General features: G+C 55.1%; 1 protein-coding gene across 1 annotated transcript; it reads right to left on the reverse strand.

Moving 5' to 3' along the window:
* Nucleotides 1-1777: 1777 nt before the first annotated feature.
* On the reverse strand, nucleotides 1778-17124 carry TAS1R2 (taste 1 receptor member 2). The gene is made up of 6 exons (XM_043910638.1): nucleotides 16943-17124; nucleotides 14596-14896; nucleotides 12355-13128; nucleotides 9733-9942; nucleotides 3883-4006; nucleotides 1778-3128 (listed from the first exon to the last, which is right to left on the reverse strand). The coding sequence occupies exons 1-6, from the start codon at nucleotides 17122-17124 to the stop codon at nucleotides 2200-2202; spliced, it is 2520 nt and encodes an 839-aa protein (XP_043766573.1). The 3' UTR covers nucleotides 1778-2199.
* Nucleotides 17125-23322: the final 6198 nt, after the last annotated feature.

Genomic DNA, 23322 nt, shown 5'->3' on the forward strand with positions numbered 1-23322 from the left:
GGATAAAACTAGCAACCATCGATGTTTTGAAATCCCAGAGAGCTGGGTTTTCATTCACTCTAAGAAGAATTTTCTAACAACTAGCATTGTCCTCAATGAGCCTCCCATCACTGGAGGGGAACAAGCAGGGATTAAGATCTCAGCTTGGGGTAGCTACAGGAGGAGGTGAGGAGCAGATACCTCTGAGGTCGGGGTGATTCCAGGATTCTGTCTCTAATGGTGGTCTAGAAGGCAGAACCAGGAAAATGAGGTCATTATCTCTTAGAAGAAGTGTTTAAACCAAAGCGTCAGAAGCTTGCGAGAAAAGAGAATTAAGAGCTTAAAACTCCCTGAGCCCCTGACAAGCTGGTCCCCAGGGCGAGGAGGCCAAGACAGAGACACGTCCCGGAACAGACAGTGCAGAGCTGCTCCTTGGAAGCTCAGGGCCCTACGTGGGCTCACCCAAGACGCTGGGCTCCCAGCGGAGGCAAGTGGAGGGGACAGAGAAGGCGTGGTCACGCCGACGGTCCATCCCTGCGTCTTCTTGCTGCAGTCTCCAGCCCACAAGCTGACCCCAGGGATGCAGGGAGAGAAGGCTGGTCACAGAGGTGAAGGGCAACCCCAGGCAGCCTGAGGAGAGGAGCAGGCCAGCCCACACAGGGGACACAGCAGTGGCCAGCAGGGAAGACAAGGTCAGGGTCCCCCACACCTAGCCCCTTCCGCTCCTGGTCCTTTCAACCAGCCACTTGTTCCCTTTGCCCAGGCTTCGCTCTGCAGCCTGCCTGCCCGCCCCTCGATTCCTCCCCACCCCAACTCAAACTTCCTGCCTTCCCAAGCTTTTTCTGTCCTTTAAGGCTCTTTTCAAATGTCAGCTTCCCCCAAGGTCTTCCCTGGTCACTACACTCACCAGCCGTCTCCCTAAACTCTGAAGCCCCCCCGCCCCAGCACACCACACTGCCCCCCGACCCCAGCCTACATGAAAAGGTTCCCCTCCACCAGCTTTGCAGGCAGGGCGTTCTGGGTCTCACTGCACAGAAGGTCAGGTTCCAGGGGTAAGCTGTGCGGGGCTGGGGACACTTCATAGCCTCTTTGAGTCGCCTTTATTCCCATCTGGGACCCATCCCAACCGCGGATCAAACTCCAGTCTCTTACGTCTCCTGCATTGGCAGGTGGGTCTTTACCACTAGCGCTACCTGGGAAGCCCATATACCATGGACACTGGGGTATAAGAAGGAAACACAGCCTTATTTTGTCCCTGACGGTTCTGGTGACGCGGATTTGCAATGGTTGGCATTTATTGTGTACCTACTGTATGCACTTTGGGCTTCCCAGGTGGCTTAGTGGTTAAGAATCCACCTGCCAATCAATGCAGGAGCCACAGGAGACGCGGGTTCAATCTCTGGGTTGGGAAGATTCCCTGGAGGAGGGCATGGCAACCCACTCCAGTATTCTTGCCTGGAGAATCCCCATGGACAGAGGGGCCCGGCGGGCTAGAGTCCGTGGGGTCGCAAAGAGTCAAACGAGACTGAAACGAATTAGCACGCACGCACACACCCACAGTAGCAACGCTGGGATTGAAACCAAGATCTCCGAATCCACATCTCTGTCCTCAGGGGACCTCTGGAAAACAAGGAGGAAACTCATTTGTTTCACCCAAGTAAGGTTTATTCACAAGCATTTATGTGCCTGGCTGTACTCAGAGATAACAGAGAGGCCGGGGACTCAAGCTCTGGGAGAATCTGGGGGATGAGACGCGGACACACGGACAGCGAGTGAGCGAGGTCCGGCAGCAGTTTCTGAGCTCCCATCCACCCCTCGCTAACCCCAGCCCACCAGCAGGCATCCCGTCACTGGGAGTCAGCAGCTGGAACCTACAGGAACCCACCGTGACCACCAGATGGCGCTGCTGGCTGCCAAGCTGGACTCCGTCCTTGGAAGCCAGTAGGTCACCTTGGGTGGTTTTCTAGGACGGGGCACAGCACCCGGCAAGCTAAACAGCGCGAGGGAAAGGAACAAAGGCGTCCATCACCAGGTGGGTAAGGACGGCCGGGACGCAGAGAACCTTGGACGGACAGCCAATCAGAGACCGGGGCCAGGTGGTAACAGGCGAGGGCAGCTTCCGGCAACCACCTGGGGTCCCTCTGGAGTTGAACGAGCAAGCCCCCTGGCCTCCGCCTCCCGACGCTGAGGCCCACGTCCCAGAGGGCAGACGATGGAGCACTAGTCCTTCCGCATGGTGTAGCCCTGAATCACGCTGTTGAAGTAGGCCGGCGTGTTGCGCTCCGGGTGGAAGAGAATCATGTAACACTTGGGGCCGAAGTAGCCCAGGCTGATGCCCAGGAGGTTGAGCACAGTGACCAAGAGGTCCAGGATGGTGACCAGCACCCCGCTGTAGACAGCCATGAAGGTGCAGAGGAAGACGGAGGAGGAGAAGTAGAAGATCATGCAGAAGGTGATGAACTTGGCCTCGTTGTAGTTGGTGGGCAGCTCCTTGCCCGTGTAGGCGAAGCCGAAGCCCAGCACGGACAGGAGCAGGTCCAGGCTGGTGTTGATCAGCAGCCCCCGGTGGTAGTTGGGGTTGCAGGACAAGATCAAGATCCTGGGGTCATCGGGGTCCACGCGGGTGGTGGGCATGGTGGTCGTGGCCAGCATGTTGCCGGCCACGATGACCATCTTCAGCATCATGACAGACGCCACGAAGACGTAGGGCCCGTGGTAGCGGCCCCAGCAGCTGTAGACACGTGGGAGGCGTCGGGCCATCTTGAAGACACAGACAATCTGGAAGGAGCGCACGGTGATGCAGGAGATGCAGACGGTGAAGCAGAGTGTGAAGAAGGCCTGGCGGAAGAGGCAGGAGGACACCGTGGGTGGCCCCACGTACACGGGGACCGCCATGTACGCCATCAGCAGCGGCGCCAGCATCAGGAAGCACATGGGCCCTCCCGCCGAGCGGACCACGGGCGTCTGAACGTGCCTCCAGAAGATGATCACGATGGCCAGGGTGCTGAGGAAGCCCAGGGCGGCCAGCATGACCACGGCGATGGTGGGGGCCTCGTCCCACTCAAGGAAAGCCAGCTGCCGCTTGAAGCAGGAGGTGTCCTTCCTGTGGGACCACTCGGAGCTTGGGCAGGGCTGGCAGTCAAATTCATCTGCAAGAGCCCAGGGCAGCTCCCGTCAGCTAAACCCGCCTTCTCAGTGTCCACCTTCTCCAGGGCTGCACCCGGCCAGGTCCCCACCAAAGGGAGACAGAGCTACGGGCCACCAGCGCTCACTGAGTTCCTCACACCCCCCCGGCTCATCAACCCCTCACAGCAACCCCATTTCACAGATGAGGAAACTGAGGGCCAGCCAGTTAAAGTCACAAAGCCAGAAGTTACAGAGGCAGGATTAGAACCAAGGTCTCCTTGATTCGCTCAGTTGGTAAAGAATCCGCCTGCAGTGCAGGAGACCCCGGTTCAATTCCTGGGTCGGGAAGATCCCCTGGAGAAGGGATAGGCTACCCACCCCAGTATTCTTGGCCTTCCCTGTTGGCTCAGCTGGTAAAGAATCCACCTGCAATGCGGGAGACCTGGGTTCGATCCCTGGGTTGGGAAGATCCCCTGGAGGAGGGAAACGCTACCCCCTCCAGTATTCTGGCCTGGAGAATTCCGTGGACTGTCTAGTCCATGGGGTCGCAAAGAGTCGGACATGACTGAGCGACTCTCACTGACTACTTGACTCAGAGCCTAACAACTGTAATTCTTTCTTTCCAAGATCTCATCCTCTGGTGGGAAATACATAGTCCCCGTCCTTGGACACGTGTCCCCGGGGAGACCGCCAAGACCCCCGCAAGGGCGAGAGGCCTGAGGGAGACCCCTGAGGGCAGGGCAGGCGCAGGGCGCGCGTGTGGGCCTGGAGTCACACCTGAGGTCTGGTTGAGGAAGGTGCCCGGGAGGCAGTCAATGCACTCAAAGCAGCAGGGGTGGAGGCCCACCGGCTTCTTCTTCTGCCCAGGCTGGCAGTTCTTGGAGCACATGGACACAGGGACCTGGGGGGGGAGGACAGAAGACCCTGAGTGCTCCTTCCCGCTCCCCGGGCCCCTCGTCTCCCCGTCTCACCCCCAGCAGGATGCTCCGGGGAGGGAAACTGGCCCTGTTGGGGAGGGGCAGGTGCCAGGACTGTCGTTGGCACTGGACCATCATAGAGATGCTCTTAGCTTTGCCCAGCAAAGACCTAATCTACCTTCTTCAGGAGACAGCACTCAGCTGCTGAGATGGAGACCTCCCGAGGTTACTGAGTGAACAGGGTGTGACTCTGGAGCTCCCAGCAGGCCTCTCATTTCCGGGGGGTTGGGGGGTGGGTGGAGATGTGACTCTGGAGCTCCCAGAAGGTCTCTCATTTCTGGGGGGTTGGAGGGTGGGTGGGGATGTGGAGAACATGTCTGAGGAAGGATCTGGGAGATGGGGAGAATGAGCCCCTGGATCCTGCCTTGCCTGAAGCCTCACGGTCAACCCTGGAGTCTTCCATGATGCAAGGCAATAAGTTAACTTTTTATTTATATCACTTTCTGTCACTTGCCACCAGGAGTCCTACTTAACGTGGTCTTTATGGAGGGGCAGGGTTGCCGGGTGACAAGAGCCGGCAGGCAGTGGCCACGCCTATAGGTTTTACTGCTGTATTCCTTAGAACAGAGGAGGCCTCCAATGACTGTTTATTAAGTGAATGACCTACAAGTAGAGGAAACAGTAAGAGCAAGGGGGTGGAGGAGAGGCTGGGGTTGGCATTTTCAGAAAGAGGGCATGTCTAAGCCTGCTTGAAGCCAGGATGCTCTGGGAGAGGCTGGGGAGGGTGGGAGGTTGGACTAAGACACTAAAAATGTAGGGTCAGGGGCCTCAGCCATGCACGCTTCTTGATTGGGAGTGGCCCGATTAGATTCAGGTTGTATAAAAATTATCCTGGCTGCACAGTGCTGGAGCGGCGAGCGGCCAAGAGGAGCTACCCCACGTCCAAGGTCAGGAGCAGCGGCTGCGCTTTGCTGGGGCAGCCGTGAAGAGAGACCCCACGTCCAAGGTAAGAGAAACCCCAGTAAGACGGTAGGCGCTGAGAGAGGGCATCAGAGCACAGACAGACTGAAACCACAATCACAGAAAACTAGCCAATCTGATCACACGGACCACAGCCTTGTCTGACTCAATGAAACTAAGCCATGCCGTGTGGGGCCCCCCAAGACGGCCGGGTCATGGTGGAGAGGTCTGACAGAATGTGGTCCACTGGAGAAGGGAATGGCAAACCACTTAAGTACTCTTGCCTTGAGAACCCCATAAACAGTATGAAAAGGCAAAATGATAGGATACTGAAAGAGGAAGTCCCCAGGTCGGTAGGTGCCCAATATGCTACTGGAGATCAGTGGAGAAATAACTCCAGAAAGAATGAAGGGATGAAGCCAAAGCAAAAACGATACCCAGCTGTGGATGTGACTGGTGATAGAAGCAAGGTCCAATGCTGTAAAGAGCAATATTGCACAGGAACCTGGAATGTCAGGTCCATGAATCAAGGCAAATTGGAAGTGGTCAAACAGGAGATGGCAAGAGTGAACGTTGACATTCTAGGAATCAGTGAACAAAGATGGACTGGAATGGGTTAATTTAACTCAGATGACCATTATGTCTACGACTGTGGGCCGGAATCCCTTAGAAGAAATGGATAGCCATCATGGTCAACAAAAGAATCTGAAATGCAGTACTTAGATGCAATCTCAAAAACGACAGAATGATCTCTGTTTGTTTCCAAGGCAAACCATTCAATATCACGGTAATCCAAGCCTATGCCCCAACCAGTAACGCTGAAGAAGGGGAAGTTGAACGGTTCTATGAAGACCTATAAGACCTTTTAGAACTAGCACCCAAAAAAGATGTCCTTTTCACTATAGGGGACTGAAATGCAAAAGTAGGAAGTCAAGAAACACCTGGAGTAACAGGCAAATTTGGTCTTGGAGTACGGAATGAAGCAGGGCAAAGGCTAACAGAGTTCTGCCAAGAGAACACACTGGTCATAGCAAACACTCTCTTCTAACAACACAAGAGAAGACTCTACACATGGACATCACCAGATGGCCAACACCAAAATCAGATTGATTATATTCTTTGCAGCCAAAGATGGAGAAGCTCTATACAGTCAGCAAAAACAAGACTGGGAGCTGAAGGTAGCTCAGATCATGAACCCCTTATTGCCAAATTCATACTTAAATTGAAGAAAGTAGGGAAAATCACTACGCCATTCAGGTATGACCTAAATCAAATCCCTTATGATTATACAGTAGAAGTGAGAAATAGATTTAAGGGACTAGATCTGATAAACAGAGTGCCTGATGAACTATGGACAAAAGTTTGTGATATTGTACAGGATACAGGGAGCAAGACCATCCCCAAGAAAAAGAAATGCAAAAAGGCAAAATGGCTGTTTGAGGAGGCCTTACAAATAGCTATGAAAAGAAGGGAAGTGAAAACCAAAGGAGAAAAAGAAAGATATACCCACTTGAATGCACAGTTCCAAAGAACAGCAAGGAGAGATAAGAAAGCCTTCCTTAGTGATCAGTTCAAAGAAATAGAGGAAAATAATAGAATGGAAAAGACTAGAGATCTCTTCAAAAAAATCAGAGATACCAAGGGAGCATTTCATGCAAAAATAGGCTCAATAAAGGACAGAAATGGTATGGACCTAACAGAAGCTGAAGATATTAAGAAGAGGTGGCAAGAATACACAGAAGAACTGTACAAAAAAGATCTTCATGACCCAGATAATCACAATGGTGTGATCACTCACCTAGAGCCAGACATCCTGGAATGTGAAGTCAAGTGGGCCTTAGAAAGCATCACTACAAACAAAGCTAGTGGAGGTGATGGAATTCCAGTTGAGCTATTTCAAATCCTAAAAGATGAGGCTGTGAAAGTGCTGCACTCAATAGGTCAGCAAATTTGGAAAACTCAGCAGTGGCCCCAGGATTGGAAAAGGCCAGTTTTCATTCCAATCCCAAAGAAAGGCAATGCCAAAGAATGTTCAAACTACTGCAAAATTGCACTCATCTCACACGCTATTAAAGTAATGCTCAAAATTCTCCAAGCCAGGCTTCAGCAATACGTGAACTGTGAACTTCCAGATGTTCAAGCTGGTTTTAGAAAAGGCAGAGGAACCAGAGATCAAACTGCCAACATCCACTAGATCATCGAAAAAGCAAGAGAGTTCCAGAAAAACATCTATTTCTGCTTTATTGACTATGCCAAAGCCTTTGACTGTGTGGATCACAATAAACTCTGGAAAATTCTTCAAGAGATGGGAATACCAGACCACCTGATCTGCCTCTTGAGAAACCTGTATGCAGGTCAGGAAGAAACAGTTAGAACTGTACATGGAACAACAGACTGGTTCCAAATAGGAAAAGGAGTGCGTCAAGGCTGTATATTGTCACCCTGCTTATTTAACTTATATGCAGGGTACATCATGAGAAATGCTGGGCTGGAAGAAGCACAAGCTGGAATCAAGATTGCCGGGAGAAATATCAGTAACCTCAGATATGCAGATGACACCACCCTTATGGCAGAAAAGGAAGAAGAACTAAAGAGCCTCTTGATGAAAGTGAAAGAGGAGAGTGAAAACGTTGGCTTAAAGCTCAACATTCAGAAAACTAAGACCATGGCATCTGGTCCCATCACTCCATGGGAAATAGATGGGGAAACAGTGGAAACAGTGGCTGACTTTATTTTTTGGGGCTCCAAAATCACTGCAGATGGTGACTGCAGCCATGAAATTAAAAGACGCTTACTCCATGGAAGAAAAGTTATAACCAACCTAGACAGCATATTAAAAAGCAGAGACATTACTTTGTCAACAAAGGTCCATCTAGTCAAGGCTATGGTTTTTCCAGTAGTCATGTGTCGATGTGAGAGTTGGACTAATAAAGAAAGCTGAGCACAAGAAGAGCTGAGCATCAAGAAGAATTGATGCTTTTGAACTGTGGTGTTGGAGAAGATTCTTGAGAGACCCTTGGACTGCAAGGAGATCCAACCAGTCCATCCTAAAGGAGATCAGTCCTGGGTGTTCACTGGAGGGACTGATGCTGAAGCTGAAACTCCAGTACTTTGGCCACCTATGCGAAGACCTGACTCATTTGAAAAGACCCTGATGCTGGGAGAGATTGAGGGCAGGAGGAGAAGGGGACGACAGAGGATGACATGGTTGGATGGAGTCATGACTCAATGGACATGAGTTTGAGTAAGCTCTGGGAGTTGGTGATGGACAAGGAGGCCTGGCGTGCTGCAATCCATGGGGTCTCAGAGGGTCCGACACAACTGATGACTGAACTGAACTGAACTGAAGCAACTTAGCACACACGCACGCACACATGCAATAGCCAAGCTGCTACATATATTCAAACTACTACAAATATTCAAATTAAAACAAGATAAAATCTCAAAGGAAGCTGGGGGCGAGGGGTGGAGAATACAAACAAAAATGTTTACTAAGGGACAGAAGGATATTTATATTTATAAGAGAGTCAATCCATCAAGAAGATATAATAATTACAAACCTATATGCACCTAACAAGAGAGCTGCAAACTCCAGGGGAAATAGGACCATTGCAGATGTAACTGGCTGAGATGACGTCATCCTGGAAGAGGGTGGGGATCAACTCCAGCATGACTGATGTCTTTATAAAAAGGGGAGACTTGGAGACAGACCCGCCCACGGGGAGAACGCCACCTGAAGATAGAGGCAGAGATGGAGTGATGTGGCAGGAGCCCAGGAAAGCCAGCAGGGGCCAGCGGTCACCAGCAGCCAGACGAGAGGCCTGGGATAGGAGGCTTCAACCCTCTAGCACCTTGACCTGGGGCTTCCGGCCTCCGGAACTGGGAGACAATACATTTCTGCAGGTTAAGCCCCGAGTTTGTGGTCCTTTGTGATGGCAGTCCCAGCAAACGAATAAAGACATCAACCCAACGTACTCCGTGAAAATCCCCGAGAAGCTCAGGAACTAGCCCCACCCAAAGCTTCTGGAAAGGGGGTGGGGTGGGGTGGGGAGAGTGAAGAGGCCTCTGCGGGGCTTTTAGACGCCCTCCCTCACCCCACAGGGCTCGGCCTCTACCCCCTCCACCCCTGCAGCGTTCTGACAGCTGCTTACAGAAAGAGGGTAAAACCAAAGAGTTTAGACTGACAGACGTCAGCCACGGCGGACAGCAGAGCTATCATCACCAGAAGGTGAGTACTCCTCGACAGGGTGTAGAGAGAGACACGGGCAAGCTGTGTGGCCTTAGGCGGGTCACCAACCACTCTGCCTTCAGTTTTCTAACGCATAAAACGGAAGAGGCGGAGAAGGGGATGACAGAGGATGAGATGGCTGGATGGCATCACTGACCCAGGGGCTGTGAGTTTGAGCGAGCTCCAGGAGATAGTGATGGACCGGGAAGCCTGGCAAGCTGCAGTCCATGGGGCTACAAAGAGTCGGGCACGACTGGGCAACTGAACAACAGCAGCATTTATTTTCCAGGGGTGCCGTGAGAGTTGCAGTCTTTAATACACACATGTCCTGAGCCCCTTGGCCCTGAGGAGCCAGAAAGCCCTGACGCTGGGCAGTTCTCCGTCAGGGGAAGAAGGCCAGGACCCCAGACGATACACCCACACATAGAGACGCCCCCACTTATCAATAATGAACGCAGGTCAAAGGGCCCCCCCACCCCAGTTCCAGCCCTGGTGCCCCGCCCCAGGCCCCCTGAGGCTGACCGTGTTGTTGGGGGTGTTCCAGGAGATGTCATGGATGTGCTTCAGCCGCCGCTTGGATGGCTGGTAGGAGGCGACGCTCCGGAAAGGGTTCTGGCTCAGGTCCCATTGCCACTGGATGATCTCCAGGTGCAGAGACAGGTCCCCTTGCTCGTTGAAGAAGATTTGGTGGCCCAGGAGGGTGAAGTTGACCTTCCAGATCTCCGGAAGCAGCTAGAGGGGCCCGAGGGAAGGGAAGTGGAGCCGGCATCAGAGGTCAGGCCAGACCCGGGAAAAATTCTACCAGCCCATAGGCCTTGATTTCCGTATCTGTGAAATGGGGCTGATAAAACTGCGAAAATGTGGCAGTTTGGAGGCAGTGGCTGAGAGATCTGACTTTAGAGTCAGATACATCTGGGTTTTCACAGCCCATCTACCTCCTGCTGTGAGACCTTGGACCTGTCACTTAACCTCTATAAACCCCAGATTCCCCTTCGGCAAAGCAGGAGTCAGAAAAGCCTGATCTTCTGGGCTCTGAAGCAATTGGTGAGTGAATCTGCATTAGAGGCTCAGAACAGTGCCTGGAAAATAGTCAGTACTCACCTCCTGTGAGACATCAATAAGATTCCTTTTCCCTGGAAGTCACTTTGGCCATCCCTCTGTGACCTGGGGTTCAGAGTCCACTGCCTCTCCCACCTGCCAGCATCTTCCCTGCCCCCTTGGGTCCTGCCCACCACCCCACACTTCGGAGCTAACTCTCATTTCAGTCTCTCCCCACCCCAACCGCCTTCATTCTCACCGAGCAGAAGCTGGTCCAAACTAAATACGCTTTGCAGCGGGCATCCTTTGGCCTGAATTCCAGTCCTAACTCTGTCCTCAATTTGCTATGTGACTTCAAGTTAGTCACTGAACCTCTCTGGGCTGATCCCTAATCAGCCCCAGCTGATCTCTGGGGCTTCCAGCTCAGATATCCCATCCATCTGGCTCCTAGATCTTTCTTCCATAAACAAGGGAGTCTGCTGGACTACATCTCGGAGTCCACCCCACCTCGGGAATTGTCAGACACATAGCCCAAGGAGTTGGTCCCTAGCCTTCTCCCTGCCCTTCCAGGACAGTGAGGTCCTGGCTCTGAAAGTTTCAACTATGCACTGGTTTATGGGCCCAAGAGCAATGGCCCCGGGAACTGAGCAGGGAGGCCTGAGGGTGGTAGTCAGGATGGCAGCGGCCCTGGGGAGCCAGCGCTGGGGTCCGTGTCCCACCCCACCTGGCAGCGCTGGGCTGGGCAACCTGCATTCCAGGGGTCCAAGGCGTGGGGTCAGAAAACACCTCCCTGCAATCCTCCTGAGTGGGTGGGACTTATTACCAGCAGGGGCCTGGGCCTCTCCCCACTCCCCTTTTGGGTCTGGGACCTGCATGCCCTGGGGTTTCCCCCATGGCTCAGCTGTAAAGAATCTGCCTGCAATGCAGGAAAGTGAGTTTAATCCCTGGGTCGGGAAGATCCCCTGGAGGACGAAATGGCAACCCATTCTGCTCCAGTGTTCTTGCCTGGGAAAAATCCCATGGACAGAGGAGCCTGGCGAGCGACAATCCATGGGGGTCGCAAAGAGTCAGACAGGACTGAGCCTAAGCACTTGTTTCCCCTTTCTCATCTAGCCCCACCCCCAGCCCCATCAGTGGGGCTGCCCCAGGCCCCACGCCCTCTCCTGAGGCCGGACCCTAGTGTTAGAAAGGCGGAGACACCTGGCTTCTACTCTGCACCAAGTAAGGTACAAACATGACTGTTAATCCTCCACGTAACTCAGCAGCGTACATACTACTCCTTCTGTTTAAGAAATGAGAAAACCGGGGCTCAGAGATACCAAATAACTTGCCCAAAGCTGCACAGCCAGCGGTGGTAGGACTGGGACCCTGCCTGATGCCGAAGCTCTGCCCAGTTCATCACCATCCGCCTCCCCCCAGGTGGGCTGTCTGAGAAGTGCCTGAGGGCTGTCGGAGAGGATAAAGATGGGGGTGGGAGGTGGCTGAGCCACAGAGTGGGCAGATTCCAAACTGTGAAAAAGCCAGTGAACTGTTTAAGCAGAGATGTCTGACAGCGGGCAGAAAGCGTACATCTCTGGTCTATATCTCCTCTGCTCGTCTAGGTCCTCAGGGAAACCTTCTCTGCCTTCCGAAGGTGCATGGTAGGATGTGCCTATGCGCATGCGTAAACCAGGCACGCACAACTTTCAGTTCCGGGTCTGAATCAAGGCGGACAGAACTGGAACAAGAAGATCGATAAACCTGAGAGCTGATGGGACCCAGCCCAGCCTCAGCGCCTCCACCCGGGCGAGGCTGTGTGGGGACCGGGGGCTCCCGCTGCCTGCAGGGATTTCTACTAGAGAATTTCACCCAAATCTTGCTCCCAGGACAGATTCTCGTGGATGGGGATGATTAAATTAATTCTTAACAAAGGTACTCTGTTTTGTCACCACGAAGGACTCCTACGTGCCTGGAGGCAGGGCGTGCGCCATGGTCTCTTCCACTCACTCGTCCAGAACCCACCAAGGGAAGGTGAGGCCGGAGCTGAGCGCTTGGCGGTCTCCATGGCAACCACGGACTCTGCGCCTGCTCCCTGAGGCCCTTGGTACCCCGCGGGCCCGATCTCACCTGCCAAGGGTACACCACATCCTTGCGGCAGCCGCCCTGGTTGCAGCCCAGGAGACTGTGCAGCGCGTGCGCCACGGCGTAGACTGCGGAGTACACGCTGTAGACCACGCGCTCGCCGGAGAGCGTGAGGATGCTGTTGAAGGACTCGGTGGTGTTCAGACAGGTGTCACACTCCTGGTTGCAGTTGGCCCCTCCGCTGCTCCTGTTGAGCGCGGGCCGGCCAAGCTGGGAGCGGCGCACACGGAACTCGCTGAAGCCCGGGATGGGCACGCTCTGGGTGGTGATGCCCAGGAAGGTGCCAGCGTGCTGCAGCTCAGTGAGGTTGTGCAGGACCGGGTCGATGGCCCAGGACTCGGAGGCGATCCACACGGCACCCGTGAAGTTCTGGCGCAGCACTTCGTGGAAGAAGTTGTGCAGGGCCAGCTCCGGGGAAAACACCACCACGACACGCGCAGTGCTCTGCTGCAGCTTGCCCACGATGGCCTCCAGACGCTCCTGGTCCTGCGGCGTCATCGTCTGGTTGGGCTGCGGCGTGGGCAGCGTCTCCTGGAAGGCGATGCAGATGTCACGGTGCGCCAGGCGCTGGCTGAGCAGGTGGCTGTTCTCGCGGCCGTAGTCGTCGCCACTGGCCAGCACGACGATCCAGTTCCAGCGGAAGTGCTGCAGCACCTGCACCATGGCCTCCATCTGGTGATCCGCGCCCGGCACGGTGCGCAGCACCGCGGGGAACCTGCCCTTGTTGCCCAGCTCGTCGTCGATGGCGCTGTAGGTGATCTGCCGGAGTGGAGGGTCCTTGGGCATTAGCGGGGGAGGGGGGGCATGGGGGGGCTTGGGGGGGAGGGGGGGAGATCTCACGCAGCAAAGCTCCCTTCCTCCTTCATCTCCCTTAAGCCTCCATCCAGTCTCACCCTCCCCCACATCACCTGCCACCCCCACCGCCCCACGTGGCCCACCTCCCTTAACTTTGACTTGACTTTCCCTGACTTCCCTGATGGCGCAGGTGGTAAAGTATTTGCCTACAATGCTGGAGACCCAGGTTCGACCCCTGGTTCGGGAAGGTCTCCTGGATGAAGGAAACGGCAACCCACTCCTGTGTGCTTGCCTGGAAAATCCCATGGATGGATGGAGAAGCCTGGTAGGCTACAGTCCATGGGGTTGCAAAGAGCCAGACACAACTGAGCGACTTCCCTTTCCTTTTCCCCCTTTCCTCCAGCGCACTTCTCACTTCCTGTCATCCTGTATCACCTCCTGATTTACACTGGTCCCTCCGTCTCTCCCCCCACCCCAGGAAGATCAGCTCTTTGAGGGCAGATGTCTGTGCCTCCACAGCTGCATTGCCAACACCTGCAGTGGTACCTAGCTCAGCGCATGCTCAATACATATTCGGTAAATAAGTGAAAGAATGAGTTCAGTCCTGGACTAGATGCTTCAGTTAAGACTATTAATGTTTACTGAGCACCTACTATGAGTCAGAACCTTGGTGCTCAATGTAATAAAAACAACAGCAAAAATCACAGCATTCGTAACTAACTGCCCACTGTCTGCCCGAGTCTTGCGCTAGCTGCTCTTTAACGAGCAGACATTTTATGCCAGTTATGCCTTTTGGATCATGATGAGGAAAACAGAACAGCAGCGTAATTCTGGCAACCCACTCCACTCCTCTTGCTTGGAAAATCTCATGGACAGAGGAGCCTGGCGAGCTACAGTCCATGGGATCGTAAAGAGTTGGACACAACTGAGCAACTAACACACACACACACAGTAATTCTATAGCACTTTTTTGAGGACCTGCCATGGGGCGGACTCCACGCTAGGAAACTATGCAGAGTGGTATGGAGCATTTTCTGAACTTTCATTCTCATGCAAGATTCCTGACCCCACAACGGCAACATTATTGACTACCTACTGTGTGCTAGAAATTCTTACCTAGGTTGAATGCTTTAATCTTCAGACAGTCCAAAGATAGGACTCTTATCTTTCCACTTTAAAGATGCGGAAACTGAGGCTTGGGAGACTTAAGAGATTGGCTCCAGGTCTCACAATGGTCAAGACTCAGCGGCAAGGTGCACACCCAGGTCTCTCTGCCTTCAAAGCCTGAACTCTTAACCAATAGGCTGGCTGCCTGCCAGGGCTGGGGTGGATGTCTTGACCTTGCTTCCGCTCCCCCAGGCATCCCCTGTAGATACTGGTCGGGCGGTGAGCCCTCTGGACAAGCCCTCCTCCCCAGCCCCGGGGCCTCACCTGTGGAAGGAGGAAGAGGGAGAGGAAGTTGGCCACGGTCTTGACGGACTCAGAGTTGTCAGGACCTATGATGGCCACCACCCGGGGCACATAGTGGCTGTAGTCCTCCTGGATGGGCAGGAAGTAGTCATCCTGTGACAAGAAGTAGAGCGCCGGCTGGACGTTGTTGGACATGTAGCAGGAGTCCACCATCTCGTAGCCCAGCAGCACGTCGGGCAGCAGGCTGCTGTCATTGTTGATCTCCTCCACCGCGAAGCGCATAGCCTGCATGAGGTTGTAGCCCAGCACCTTCATCTCGTACCTGGAGGGGCCGCCGTGGGAGGGTGGGCAACAGGTCCAGAGCAGAAGGGGAGGAGAGGAGAGGGGTGGGCGAGCCAGCCTGTCCCTCCTGCCCACAGTAGGAAAACCAAGGCATCGCCCACGAAGCAACCACTCCAAAGGGTTCTGGCATTTTTACATCGTTTTCACCACCCCGCAGCTCTGGGATCACCATCATCCCTATGACCACCACTGACACTAGGATCTCTGTGGCCACCATCAGTCACTTACCACTGCCACGAATACCACCATCCCTGTGGCCTATGTCATCACCCTATCAGTGTCCATCAATGGGACCATCATCACCTACCAGGGCCTCCATCACCACCACCATCACCAGCACCACCATCACCATCACCACCATCACCACCATCACCACCATCACCATCACCATCACCACCAGCACCACCAGCACCACCATCACCACCATCACCATCACCATGACCACCACCACCATCACCATCACCACCACCACCACCACCATCACCACCACCACCATCACCATCACCACCACCATCACCACCATCACCATCACCACCACCACCATCACCACCACCATCACCACCATCACCATCACCACCATCACCACCAGCACCATCACCATCACCACCAGCACCACCATCACCACCATCACCACCACCATCACCACCATGACCACCATCACCATCACCACCATCACCACCACCACCACCACCACCATCAACATCACCACCATCACCATCACCACCACCATCACCACCACCATCACCACCACCATCAACATCACCACAATCACCACCACCATCACCACCATCACCACCATCACCACCATCACCACCATCACCACCACCACCATCACCACCACCACCATCACCACCATCACCATCACCACCATCACCACCATCACCATCACCACCATCACCACCATCACCACCATCACCACCATCACCACCACCACCATCACCACCATCACCATCACCACCACCACCATCACCACCACCATCACCATCACCACCATCACCACCACCACCATCACCACCATCACCATCACCACCATCATCACCATCACCACCATCACCATCACCACCACCATCACCATCACCACCACCACCACCACCACCATCACCACCACCACCATCACCATCACCACCACCACCACCACCACCACCATCATCACCACCATCACCATCACCACCATCACCACCACCACCATCACCACCACCACCATCACCACCACCATCACCACCATCACCACCACCACCATCACCATCACCACCATCACCACCACCACCACCACCACCACCACCACCACCACCACCATCACCATCACCACCATCACCACCACCACCATCACCACCATCACCATCACCATCACCACCACCACCACCACCACCACCATCACCATCACCACCATCACCATCACCACCATCACCACCATCACCATCACCACCACCACCATCACCACCATCACCACCATCACCACCATCACCACCACCACCATCACCACCACCACCATCACCGCCATCACCACCATCAGCACCACCACCATCACCACCATCACCATCACCACCACCACCACCATCACCACCACCATCACCACCATCACCACCATCACCATCACCACCATCACCATCACCACCACCACCATCACCACCATCACCACCATCACCACCATCACCATCATCACCATCACCACCATCACCACCACCACCATCACCATCACCGCCATCACCACCATCAGCACCACCACCATCACCACCATCACCATCACCACCACCACCACCATCACCACCACCATCACCACCATCACCACCATCACCATCACTACCATCACCACCATCACCATCACCACCATCACCATCACCACCACCACCATCACCACCACCATCACCACCATCACCATCACCACCACCACCACCATCACCACCATCACCATCACCACCATCACCACCATCACCACCACCATCACCACCACCATCACCACCATCACCATCACCTCCATCACCACCCTGCCACTGCCACCGCTTCCAGCCTTATGCTGGAGACTCACTCCTTGCACTTGGGCACCTTCAGGTAGTTGAGGTGGACTATGCCCTTCACGTTGGCATGGAGGGTGAAGAGGCCACCCAGGAGGTAATCACCAGGCAGGAAGAACTCCGAGTTCTCCACCGGCTCAGCCAGGGCTTGCAGAAGGAAGAGCAAGGAGCAGGCTGCCCTGCCCTTGGGTCCCATGGCTGGGAAATGGAGGTCTCAGAGGTGGCTCTGCCTCCCAGGAGAGCTGAAAACCTGACCCAGGGGATTTGCACAGACATTTACATACTGGTCCTGTTGCTGTTCATGGGGCAGGGAAGCACCTGGGACAGGTAGAGAGGTCTGTGGGCTCTGGGGAAAGAGGAGGCTGGAATTAGGATGAGCCTCCTGTCACCTGGATGAGGTCACATCTTCCTATGGTTTCAGACATTTGGGAGTGAAGGACATTCAGTTCAGTTCAGTCACTCAGATGTGTCTGACTCTCTGTGACCCCATGAACTGCAGCACACCAGGCCTCCCTGTCCATCACCAACTCCCAGAGCCTACTCAGACTCATGTCCATCGAGTCAGCGATGCCATCCAACCATCTCATCCTCTGTTGTCCCCTTCTCCTCCTGCCTTCAGTCTTTCCCAGCATCAGGGTATTTTCTAATGAGCCAGCTCTTTGTATAAGGTGACCAAAGTATTGGAGACTCAGTTTCAGCTTCAGCATCAGTCCTTCCAATGAATATTCAAGACTGATTTCCTTTAGGATTGACTGGTTTGATCTTGCAGTCCAAGGGACTCTCAAGAGTCTTCTCCAGCACCACAGTTCAAAAGCTGTGAAGGACATAGATTCTCCCATTAGGAGCAGAGTAGAGGGGGGCAAATTGAGCCCACACTTGAGCCTGACCAAGCTGGGGCTGTCACGTGGTCCAGTATCCCACACCCGACCCATTGTAGTTGTTCTAAAACAGCAGGCCCGATACTAAGAGTCAGGCATCACACTGAGAGCTCGTCATTCGCCGTCTCATTTACTGCTCACCGTAACTGGGGCTGTTACCAACCCCATTTCAGAGATGAGGAAACTGAGGCACAGAGAAGTTAAGAAACTCACTGGCAGTTGCACAACCAAGAGAGCTGGGGTTCAAAACCTCAAGGCCTGGATCTTAACCTCCATGCCGTGTTACATCAAAAGGGCCTTGTTCAGAATATATATATATATATATATATTTACTTATTTGGTTGTGTTGGGTCTTGGTTGCAGCAGGCGGGACCGTCACTGAGCCAAGTGGGATCTTTGGATCGCTCCTCACAGCACCAGACTCTCTGGTTGCGTTGCGGGGGCTCAGCTGTGGCACTCCGGCTCAGCTGCTCTGTGGCAGATGGGCTCTCAGACCCCCGACCAGGGATCAAACCCAGGTCCCCTGCACTAAGGTGGATTCTTAACCACTGGACCATCTGGGACGTCCTGAGGGCCTGGCTTTTGATAAAAGCAGCACAACAGCAGGCAGAGATTGGGAGGTTGGGGGCGGGGGACGAGGGGGCAGGTGTCTGTCAGCCGACAGTCCATCGGTCAGCTCTGCAGAGGGACCCTCCTGGGTGTGCCCCTGTCGATCCAGCGCCCAGGGGCAGGCGTTGTGGCAGAAAGGAAAGTTAAAAATTCCTAACGTTGAAGGTGACTCCCCCCAAGGAATAAGATAAAGGAAGAGAGCTCCAGCAAACCAGGAGCCTGCTTGGATCAGATATCCTCGTCCACTGAGGGCTGTTTTGGTCCTTGCTAGTCCCAACAATGCACACGTCCCTTAAGGGCCTGCTCCATAATGCCCAGACAGGATGGGTCTGTCACAGGCCCCAACCCTGCCCCTGGGGCCCAGGGTCATGGGGGAAAGAGGCTCCAAGGGACAGAGGGGATTGGAAACCCAGCACTGTCCCCCTGCCCACCCCTGCCAACTCCTGCTCCTCCTTCCACAGTCAGTTGGAGCCGCGCCTCCTCCTGGAAGCCTTCCTGGCCCCATTCGCAGACACCGCTTCTGCTCTGCGCTGCAGTGCTGACCCGTCTGGATCAGCACTGGGCCCCCGGGAGCAGACCCACGTCTTTGACCGGCTCCTGCTGGTGCACGCGTCTGCACTCCAGGAGCCTTGAGGCAACATGAGTCCAGCTGGCCTGGATGGGACGTCCGCTCTCTGTGCTGTGTGACTGTGGGCAGGTGACTTGACCTCTCTGAGTCTCTGTTTCCTACCGAAACAGGACTGATAATTCCAGCCTCATGAGATCAGTGTGGGAATTAAGGAAAACGGCGCGTGCGACCTGCAGGGCACACAGCCAGCCCTGGGGAAGGGTGAAGAGAGTGCGAGATTGTCCTTTCTGGTGATGAAGGGAGCGGCCACCGAGCCCAATTGAAAAAGCCCGACGTTTCCCGAAGGCGCCCTGAGAGGTGCCGGCTGTGCCTGTGGCAGTTCCGGAGGGACCACCCCTCCCGCACCCCTGGCCTCCCCGGGCTAAGGTCAGCCACACACATTGAAAACATTGAAAACAACAGGAAGAGGCCCCCTGCTGCCGCCGAAAGACGCGGGATTTTCTGTGTGACTTGGGGGCTGCCTGTCACCCTCTCTGGCAAACCAGTGGGCGGAGGGGGAGACCTGACCCATAGAATGAAAGAAGAGGCGGGCGGGGGGGCTCTGGGCCTGGCTCTGCCCTCCTCTGGCCTCAGTGTCCTCGTCTGCAGGATGGGGAGGTCCGCTTTGGACTGCCACATCCACGCTCCGAGTCAGCAAAGCCCCAGCTCTCATGCACCCCGTGTCACGCTGGCTCTCTCCAGGCCCCTGCCCATTGCCTCACCCCAAGCTCACACCCTCACCACCTCCTGTCCGGACCTCTCCGTCTGCCTCACCCTGACAGTTTCAGCCCCTTTAGGACAGCTCCGAGCCTCTCCTTCCTCGGCTCCAGCACCCCTGGGACCATACTGCGGCAGCGGCACGGCTGAGCCCCCGGCCTTGGGGTTCGCAGCCTCCACAGCCTGGCCCCAGCCCACCTGCTCTTCCCCTGCTCTCCTCTGCGCCATGTGCCTCAGGCTACAGCCACACCGGCCTCCTTGGAACAGGGTCCGCGGTGGCCTTCTGGGAGCCACTGAGACCATGGCCCCTTGCCCTGCCAGGCTCTCAGGAAATCATGAGGATTATAAGTAAATGGCATCCTTTCCGGGGTATATATGCCAGGCATGGTGCAAGCACTTTATATGTACAGTATCATTTAGTTTGTGCAACTACCCTGCCAAGCAGTCATTTTTACTCCCATTTTTAAAATGAGGAAACTGAGACTGAACAGTTAAGCAACTTGCCCAAAATCACACATCTAATAAGTGGTGATGCTAGAATTTATCTGCTGTGCTGCACAACTTGCGGGATCTTAGCTCCCTGACCAGGGACTGAACCCAGATCCACAGCAGTGAAAGCTGAGTCCTAGCCACCGGTCACTAGAAGTCGGTCCCAGGCTGCCACGCCATCAGCCCTCCTGCTGTCTGCTTCTTGTGTGTGCTGCCCCACAGGCGCTGTCCCTGCCACGCCCACCATGGGGCTGGGGGAGCCGGTGCCAGCCTCCCCCAGTGCAGGCCCCATCTCAAGGCCAAGGTGTTGGGAAGGACCACTTCCAGGCACATCGAGTGTGTGCATCAGTTTGACGAGCGGAAATAAACGTGCTGGTTGCCCGGTGGCCCTGGAATGTTCTGGAGACTCCCAGCCAAGTCGGGTTATTTAGCAAAGCTTGGGGGTAAGGGGATGGTGGAGTAGGAGAGTATCTAAGTTAACTGGAGCCTTCCGGGTGTGATATCGTGGCAGACAAGAGTGGCTGAGAAAGCCTTTCATCCAGAGGCCACTAGCCAAGCCCACTGTACATGGCAGGGCTGAGTCGGGTATGAGGGCCATAGTGGGGACACACAGAGGACGTGACTCACAGTCTGGAGACAGAAATCATGCCCCTCGTGAGGGCAGCACACATTGGAAGGTGCCCCGGGCACCAGTGCCATCCATAGCATGGCGTATTGTGTCAGAGCTAAGAGGGCCTGCAGAGCTCCAAAACCTACCCATTATACAGATGGAGAAACTGAGGCCTGGAGCGGGCCAGTTGCCAAAGGCCAGAAAAGCAAGTTGATTTCCCCTGGACTCCAATCAAGTCCAAAGCACATCGGGACAGCTCTGCAATGCCCTACGCTGTGCCGGCCGCCAAGATGGGGTAAGGAGAAGGGGACGTGTGGGCCAGCCAAGCGCTCTATGGGGGCAGCAGCCAGGGAGCACGGGAGGAGGATGGTGAAAATGAACCCAGGTTATTTCTGTGGTTAACACATTTGGAGGGCTCACCCCACACCAGGGATGGGGTGGGCACCCGCCACACTGCCGTTCTGTTTTATTCTCTCCACCTTTCGAGGTACTCCTGTGAGCACTCCAGTTTTCAGAGGAGGAGTCTGAGGTTCAGAGAGGGACCATGACTGATTCAAAGCCACATGGCGAATACATGGATTGGAGGAAGCCAGGACCCTAACAGGGGCTCATGGTAGTGGTGGTGACCTAGCGGTTCCAGGGAGGAAGGAACGATGGGGTCCCCTTGCTTAGTGTGGGCTGTCAGTCTGGATGGACCATCCTCTCTGAAGAGCAAAACCTGCAGAAGGAGCTCTGGACGGAGAGTCAGAAGTCCAGGCTTCCGAGTTAGCTCTGCCCCCATTGGAAGGCTACGCTTGGACCAGTGGCTTCCATTCTCTGGGCCTCAGCCTCCCCATCTGTAAAATGGACTCAGTGCATCTTAAAATTTCAGAGGCAAGGATCCTTTTGAGATCCTGATGAAAGTCCTGGCTGGACACTAAGGCATATACCAACAAATGCAGCTGTGCACCCAGATCCAGAGTGTCATGTGGCTCAGGCCATGATTCCTGAGACGCCGGGGCTAGGTGATCTCCAAGGTCCCCTCTTACCATGACCACACCTAAGAGGGGCGAGTGGGTGAGGCTTGGGCGCTGGCTGTCCGGAGGACAAATGCCAGGGGAACCCCAAGGCTACGGCTCTCCTTCAGGACTGCACACACCGCCCATGCATGCCGCATGGTGGCCCAGGCCACCCTCATGGGCCGGTCCGAGGCCCACATGCTCACACCTGTGTGGGCGCTGGTTGCCAAAGCGATGGAGAACCATGACCGACTTATGCAAAGTCCACGGGGCAGGGGCTGGCTGTGGAAATGGGGGCCCGGAGAGGATGCCGATTTGCTTTGCATCCGCTTCTCAGGGTGCCTGCGGAGGCACTGGCTGTGCACGCTCTGGGCTGGAGGGGGCTGCCCTGAATTTCCTTCCTCCCCCATCATGGGGGGTGGAGAGGGGCTGGAGCACAGGGGGCCCCTCGAGGGGCCTGACCCAGGGACTGGGGGGCCGCACCGGCTGCTCTCCCCGACCCCACCCTTGCGTACCCTCTGCTTGCCTCTCTGCCCACCTCCCCTCCTTTTCCCTCTGTCTCTCTCCTATCCGTTCTACCTCCTCCAGGACCCAGTGGGGCAGCTGGTAACCCGGCCCCAGTTCGGCTGAGGGTAGGCAGGCGTTGGCAGGCACGGATTCCCCGAGGAGTCCCTGAGCATCTGCTTGGTTCAGAGACACCTTGGAACAGGGTGCAGGGGGGCCTCAGAGCTGGTTCTCAAAGTGGCCAGCCCCACCAGTCACGCCTCCGAGAGTTCAGATGTCCAAAGTGGAGTGGGCAGGAGGATCCCGAGAAGCTGGGGACTAAGGAGTCAGCAAAGGCCTGAAGGAGGAGCTCTGCTGTGGTGGACAGAGGACAGAGATCCACTCAAGCCCCTTTTCTGAACTTTGCTGGGTGACCTCAAGCAAGCTCGGTCTCATCCAGAAAACGATCTGAAGATCCCAAATGACCACAAGCCCACTGAGAGCCAGAAAAGTGATGGTCACTAAGGGAGCGTGAAGGGCTGGGGTGGGGAAGAGGGCTGGTCTTGCTCTGTGGGGCTCCGGAGTGCCCAGCCTGCAGGGAGCCACCCAGCAGGCTCTGGTTCCACTCAGCTTCCTCACCTGTGAAATGGGCACAGCTGCCCTCCACGGAGGGTGATTAAATGAGATGCGTACGTGAAGCACCTGCTTGATAAATGATAGTGAGTGTTACACTGCAGTGTCGATGGCTTTGGTCCAGGCACGGAGCTGGCATTCTAGGCATTCTCGATTCTAGGCCCAATGAAGGCCCGGGGACTGTGACTCTGTAGGACTCTCCTTCCTAAGACTCAGATCTGACCAACCCGGCTTCTGGTCCTGGCTCTGCCACTTGCTGGCTGTCTAACCTCTTCCAGGCATTTCTGTCCCCACGACTCTCCTTCTGACGCCGTCTGCCCGGGTGCCCGTGTACCCTGGCAGAACATCAGCTCCCTGCTCCACCCCAGCC

Source organism: Cervus elaphus, chromosome 8 (assembly GCF_910594005.1).
Source record: "Cervus elaphus chromosome 8, mCerEla1.1, whole genome shotgun sequence".
Taxonomy (NCBI): domain Eukaryota; kingdom Metazoa; phylum Chordata; class Mammalia; order Artiodactyla; family Cervidae; genus Cervus; species Cervus elaphus.